The sequence below is a fragment of the Teleopsis dalmanni genome, chromosome 1 (assembly GCF_002237135.1).
Source record: "Teleopsis dalmanni isolate 2A chromosome 1, ASM223713v2, whole genome shotgun sequence".
In the NCBI taxonomy this organism is placed as follows: Eukaryota; Metazoa; Arthropoda; class Insecta; order Diptera; family Diopsidae; genus Teleopsis; species Teleopsis dalmanni.
In genome coordinates this window covers 15,407,857-15,414,722 of record NC_051846.1, presented here as the reverse complement: position 1 = coordinate 15,414,722, position 6,866 = coordinate 15,407,857, and the positions used below count along the sequence as shown (strand labels likewise).

At 30.2% G+C, this 6,866-nt stretch overlaps 2 protein-coding genes across 2 annotated transcripts in view; one reads left to right on the top strand and one right to left on the bottom strand.

Moving 5' to 3' along the window:
- Positions 1-272: 272 nt before the first annotated feature.
- Positions 273-2,293, bottom strand: LOC119672644 (fumarylacetoacetase). Its single transcript, XM_038083748.1, has 6 exons — positions 2,087-2,293; positions 1,661-1,744; positions 1,462-1,595; positions 803-1,404; positions 620-748; positions 273-549 (listed from the first exon to the last, which is right to left on the bottom strand). Exons 1-6 carry the CDS (start codon positions 2,168-2,170, stop codon positions 329-331), a joined length of 1,254 nt encoding a protein of 417 aa, XP_037939676.1. The 5' UTR covers positions 2,171-2,293; the 3' UTR covers positions 273-328.
- Positions 2,294-5,178: 2,885 nt separating this feature from the next.
- LOC119667902 (glutamate decarboxylase) overlaps positions 5,179-6,866 on the top strand; it is a 38,110-nt gene continuing 36,422 nt past the window's right edge. The window contains exon 1 of the mRNA XM_038077243.1: positions 5,179-5,318. Coding sequence (XP_037933171.1) covers positions 5,288-5,318 — 31 coding nt within the window. The 5' untranslated portion in view covers positions 5,179-5,287. The remainder of the gene's footprint in view (positions 5,319-6,866) is intronic.

Here is a 6,866-nt window from a genome sequence, read left to right as displayed (position 1 = left end):
TAGAATAATGTTTCTTTTAATCGTTTATTTTTTTCCACAGAAACAATTTTATTCAAATATTTTTTTTAATATTAAATTATTTGTTTAAACCACAATATATACTTTTACAGAATTTTTGAAGTATCTACATCTTGGTAGAAAGAAACATTATTAAAAGTAAGCTCGAAATAAAATGTACATTGCCATCTGACGGTATAAATGAAAAAGAGAATATTGCATGATAGAACTTTCTCCTACGTGATTTGTTTTACGGTATATGAAAGTAGAAAAATCTTCAAACAGAAATCTTTTAAAAAATTTGTTCACTTTTTATTTTAATTTAAAAAATTTATTGAAATGGTATTGCTGGAAGTACTTTGCCAACGCATTCACCGAAACCAATGCGCAATCCACTCACAGGATGGGAGCAGAAGCCACGTATTATCACTTCATCTCCATCTTGCAAAAATTTTCTTACAGTACCATCATTTAGGTTAATAGGCTTAGAGCCCCTCCAGCTCAACTCTAACATTGAGCCATAAGAATCTTCTGTTTCACCACTAATGGTACCTACAAATAGCAAAAGAATGTATAAAATAATACACATTATTTTAGAAAAAAAAAACAAACAAATACTCACCTGATGCCATCAAATCGCCGGGTTTGATATTACAACCGGTAACTGTATGATGTGCTACTTGCTGTAGTGCGGTCCAGTACAAATATTTATAGTTTGATTTGCTTATTACAGTTTCGGTACCATTTTCAGCTGCAAAACATATTTACTAAATTTTAGATTAAATCGGAATTTGTTCGAACTTACGTTTCAATGAGACTTCTAATTTAATATCGTAATTAAATCGTTTCTCATGCTTTAGATACGGAAATACTTCTGGTTCCTGTGCATAGTTATCCACTAAAAATGGTTCTAAAGCAGCTATGGGAATAATCCATGGTGAAATTGTAGTGCCCAAATTCTTGGCAGTGAATGGGCCTAATGGCACATATTCCCATTTTTGTATATCGCGTGCGCTCCAATCATTCATAAGGGTAAAACCAAAAATGTTTTTCCAAGCATCTTCAACAGCCACACGGTCACCAAGTTTATTGCCAGGTCCACCAATGAAAAATGCCATTTCCAACTCAAAATCTAACAACTTACAAGGTCCAAATACGGGTGGACTATTATCTACAGGTTGTGTTTGGCCAAATGGGCGACGTATTGGCGTACCAGACACAACAACCGAACTAGCGCGACCATGATACCCCACAGGTATATGACGCCAATTTGGCATAAGTGCATTATCTTTGCCACGGAACATAATACCAACGTTGGTGGCATGATGTATGGAAGAGTAGAAATCAGTGTAGTCACCAATTTGTGCAGGAAGATGCATTTGACATTCACTTTGTGCTACGATGACACTAAAAAAAATTTTATATATAGCCAAGATACTTCCTTTTATGATTCACTTAATTTACTTGCGTGCCAATACAGGATTCTGATCCAATTGGGAGTTTTTAAGGAGTAGCTCGCGTGTACGTTCTCGTACAACCTGCCAGGCCTGATGTCCCAAACTCATAAGTAGATTTAATGAATCTGAAGTTAAGGCATCCTAAGAAATTCGTATAAATAAAAACGAAATGAGAAATATTTGTATCTTCGTAGTAGATAACTTACTTGTACTTCCGGTGGGTAAAGTTGAGCTACACCTGAGAGGTCCAACACATGTTCACCGATCGCTACACACAAACGCTTACGTGCCTAAAAAACAACAAACAAAAAAAATGTAATTAATTAATAAAATTATTTAAATGAATGCAAAACTGTAGCGCTAAGTTTTTTATCAGCGGCAAAAAAAGCAGAAAAAAACTGATAAAACTGATCTGGTATGGGCTGATCTCCAGGTGCGTACTTGTTCTGCCTAAGATACTTCGGATTTGTTTTTCTAGCCGAACTAGTTTGCTGTGATTAAATGCAAATTTTATGCTGAATTTTTACAAAACAAAATTTAAACAGAACATCTCCAAAAAATTAAAAAATTATATAAAAAAATGTTAAGATAAAAATGTGTTTTACTTATTTTGCTCCATAAAGAAAACTTACATTGGCTTTAGTTGAAAACACTCCATATGGCAAGTTTTCCAGCGGAAAGTCACTGCCTGCAGGAATATTTACAAAGCTGGACATTTCTGTTTTATGATTCGTCTGACTTATTTTCCACAAATGCTTTGATTTCTCAAATTCTATTTGATATAAAATGAATAAAGCCGCGACTGCAACGAACAAACCAACCACCACCTGTAAGAACGCCAGTTGTTGATCGACTAAAAGTTCAGCAAGACGCGACTAATAACTTACTCTCAGACCGTAAGAAAGACCGTAATATATGTAATTACGGTCTTTACCAAATAAGCTTAATTTAGAAAGCTCGTGCTATGGCAAGTTCGAAAAAATACAAAAAGACTTCGAATATCCCAAGAGGAAATTCGTTAGTGGCGCTTGTAATGTTTACAATTATATTATATATCTATACAACTGTGTAAAACTTGCATAAATCTTTAATTCAATTATAATTATAATTTTTTTGTATAACAGAACAAATCGAATAAAAAACAAATAAAAACATGAATAATAATAATTTTTTAAGAAGACTAAAGCAGCTGTTTTTTAAGTTGAACTGAAACGAATGTAAATTAAATTAGTTAAATTTAAATAAAACTTCATAAAATTTATTAATTATTTACTTCGTTGTAATTAAATCGTTGTAAATTATCCAATTTTATAAGCAAAATTGAAAAAAATATTAAATTTAAAAAATCAATATATTATCAATATATTATATATATCAATATATTATTGCTTCTATATTAATATATTTACTTATAACAAGACTCCAGGTTTTTTCAAATAATTAATTATAAATTGATTGTTTAAAAAACCACTTAAAGATATATATTATATGATATCGAAGAATAATTACGTGTGAGGATTAGTGCTGAAAAATTTTACAATATAATTTGCTAAAATCTAAGCTAAAGTGAAATATTGAAAATGTACTGAAATGTACAAATTTTTATGTTTCAATGAAATACAATTTAAAAAAAAAACAAGTCAAAGAGAAGTTGCAAGCATTCGAAATTTGAATGAAAACTGCTCTCAGTTATTGGAAAGTTTGCTTATAGAGGTCTATTAAAAGTCAACAGCCATTTAAATTTAAACTTATTTCGTTCAACAACTCAAATATTTACCAAATTTATCATAAAATTAATCAATTCCGTAAACCATGAGAAGATATTTTCAATAAAATATGGAAAAAATTCAGCAAAGTCAAGAATAAGAATTTGGAATAAGAACTAATATAATTTTCTAACTGATGTGAACACTACGTTTAATGCATTGATTATAATTAATTATATATAGGAAAGCATCTATGTCGCAACTTTTTGGAAAAACATTTGGTTCGTAATGGAATTTAAACATACTGTTGTGACGGCTACAGATTCGAATCTTCATCAAACAAATTGGCAATCTTATTTATCTCCTTCTACTGTGAAGCTTATCTTTTCTAAACATTTTTTTCAAAAGCTACACATCGCTGTCCACATAATTGAAGTATGTAAGAAATGCATTGGAGTCTACTTTCATAAGTGTCCCATATATATTATATTTTATAAGTCTACTTTTTGTTCAGACATTTCAGTATGGCTATTGTTTCTCTAAATAGTTCATGGAATTTATAATACTTCAGAATAAGCTTATAACTTAAATTCTTACAGTTTACGTTTTGGCAGCATTAATAGCTATTAGAAACATCAATTCAATTAATAGCAAAAGCTTTCTAGATTGAGTAATGGTTCCATCTGTACATATTTCCTTAAGTTGTGCGGTTATAGATCTCGCCATTTCATCCTGACTTTAATCCTCTCCTTTTATTTTTCCTGAATATGTACCAATGCTCGTTAAACTTTAAGGATGAGCCATTTTCATTACATTTGATTAGTTAATACTTGCCTAACGACTATCGTGATTTTTGTTTGTGGTGTGTGATAATTTTCCTATCAGCAGTGTTATACTTTCTCATTCCAGTTTAATACCATATTGTAAGTTATTAATATAATAAATACTATTCCAACTTTTAAAACAAATCTCCAAATATAGTCAGTGTATGTGTTAAAAAATATGGAAAAGAAGATGCAACTATACCTAGTATGAGCTGCAGCTGTACATAAGTGATTTTAATCTAAATGATCCTACTCAACAGTAGCAAACGAGGAAGGAAGTTAAACTCACGTACTTATTCTTTTTTCCAGAACAAACTCTGTGCAGTCCGAGAAAATCTAACTGGACCCTTCATCCGTCTCAAAGCAGGGACGGCATTCTGCCTCCTCACACCGAACAATCTTGTTAAGGCAGAGCAAAACGACCCGTCATATAATTTACCAACAACCCAATTTCCATTCTATTGAGAAGGAACACGCTACCTATCTTTATGCAGTTAGTTGCTATTTAATATACATAATATTACTAAAAATTGCAACCTATGTTATAACACAACAGCTAATAAGCCTGTATGATAATCAATAAAATCTATTGCTTTACATTCAGCAACTGCAGAAAAAGTAGAGATCAGTTTATCTCATAATAATTTAGTAAAAACATTGATAAAAGAAGAAATTGCAATAGTAAAAAATATTTATACTAATCTAATACAATTCCCCGCAAAGTTGTATATATCTTTACAAAATTGTTTGGAATTTGATACATATACGTAAAACTAGGTTTATCTGGATTTTTCTTTGTTTAAAAGAAAATATTGGAAATTCTAAAAAAAACATACACACAGCATCTTTTCTTCAACAATAAATCAAAATTTCAACAGAATTCTAAGTAAAACTTTTACTTTGCTAATCACATAAACATTCTCACATAAATAATATATTATTAACATTAGTACCAACTTACTTGGTGAGAACTTTACATTCAGGTTTTTACAATCTTAAATTAAATAAATTCCAATAAATTGTTTTCAGACGCACGACTCTCTTGCGTCTGTTGATAAAGATGCATTCTCTTAATTCTCTGCGAATCTATTCGAAACTAGCACTCACTGCAGACTCGTTGCAATTTCAGTACAGAAAAAATCTATATAATCACGGAGTTCATAGTTTGCGATCCAGTACGGTTTTTCTGTTACTTTGTAAAGTTCGACACTATTACTGCTCTCTAGTTTGTCTAGCTCACTATAAGTCTAGAACATTAATCTTTAATCAATTATAGTAGAAAGTAACTTTGTGTTATAACGAAATGGTATTATCTAACTTTTACTCTTTCTTTGGTAAGTAATAACTTAATTCTTCAAAAAACTATCAGAATAAAGTGTAATCATATTTTAAATCATATCATAAGCCTTAAGCACCAACAAAAAAATTATTATTAAAATCATTGTTATTATTAAGCTTTAGACGGCCTCAAAATTTTCCATGTTGCCACTACACTGGCCATCCCTATGCCATCGACAAAATTGGTATAGAATCTTCCAAGTTGTGTGTATTGTGTGCTCATTTCATTCTATAGTGACCTGCGTCACGTTATATTGTGTTGGTCTCTGATTCTATTAATTTGATTGTTATACTTAAGGACTTGGGCATAGACTTCGTGTGAAAAACTCGAACTTGCAAGTTATTCTTTTATCAAGTTCAATATTTATGTCTTTAGTAATTATTAAAATCGGAATTTATACTTTGAAAGTTTTTAAGATATATGTTTGAAAAAGGTCTATGCATTTGCAACCCTATAGCTATAAAGATTAGAGACACTTTTCGAAAGTATAGCTCTTGGCAGTAGTCTGTAGTAATTGATACTATATTTCGGATCCAAGCTGAAATATATTTTAATCCCCCTTCTGTACGTGAGAAATAAATTTTTTAATAAGCAAATTGTAGGAAACATGTATATATATTTATGATGAAATCGAATTGAAAATAATATATAACTAAAAGAAAATTGCTATAATTTCTCATATATTCTTGACATTTTTATAAATGCATAATACGCAGTTCGGAATAAACTACCTCTCCATCCTTTCACTCTCCTCAGTGCGCTTTAGATAAATTATTAAAATGTGCTATAATAAATATGGATTAATTAACATATACATTTCAATTATTAATATATTCTCAAAATAATTATTTTCATTTAAATATCTCAACAATTATAAAATTGTTACGTAGCTTCGGAAAATAAAATAGTATAATTTTAAACGGAGACATTATATTTATTAAAATTAAAAAGAAATTACATGAAATTTTTTAACATTTTGAAAGTTAATTCAATTATACGGATTGTCATGAAACTAGTATTTTATAATTTCACCAATTTCGCAGAACTAAATCAAAGTTGATCCAATACTGCACATATATATGAATTGGGTAGTACGATCAAATTAACGCTCGTCTAAATACCTGAGGATTAGGGATTTGACTGTAATGAAAAAAGTAACAAGTTTTCAAAGTACCGTTATTTAACTTACTTCATTGCTCCCGAACATATGTGTGGGATATCTATCCACCCATCTGCATAATTATTTAGATATATCAAATATTATTTTTCGTGAAGTCAAAGGTGATGTCAAACACTTTAAGATATACAGGTCATTCGGATCGATAAAAATGCTTCTTTGTTTCTCAATATGAATAGATCTGAACTCAGATTAGCTACTGGTTTCTTAATTCAACACACTATTTTAAAGATGAGTTTGAAGACGCTTACAACAAATTCTATAAAATACAAAATCACACATTAGCCTCTCTGTTGTATGATTTTGTGGAAACGTTTTTAGTTCTCACATCTTATTATTTCGAATCCAATAAGACTTCAAATCTTG

Excerpts from the sequence above, each read along its gene's own strand:
- LOC119672644 (XM_038083748.1), bottom strand. The coding sequence starts at position 2,170 with ATGTCCAGCTTTGTAAATATTCCTGCAGGCAGTGACTTTCCGCTGGAA. Across the intron at positions 1,745-2,086 it reads TGTTTTCAACTAAAGCCAAT|GCACGTAAGCGTTTGTGTGT; the intron begins GTAAGTTTTCTT and ends GTTGTTTTTTAG. Across the intron at positions 1,405-1,461 it reads AATCCTGTATTGGCACGCAA|TGTCATCGTAGCACAAAGTG; the intron begins GTAAATTAAGTG and ends AATTTTTTTTAG.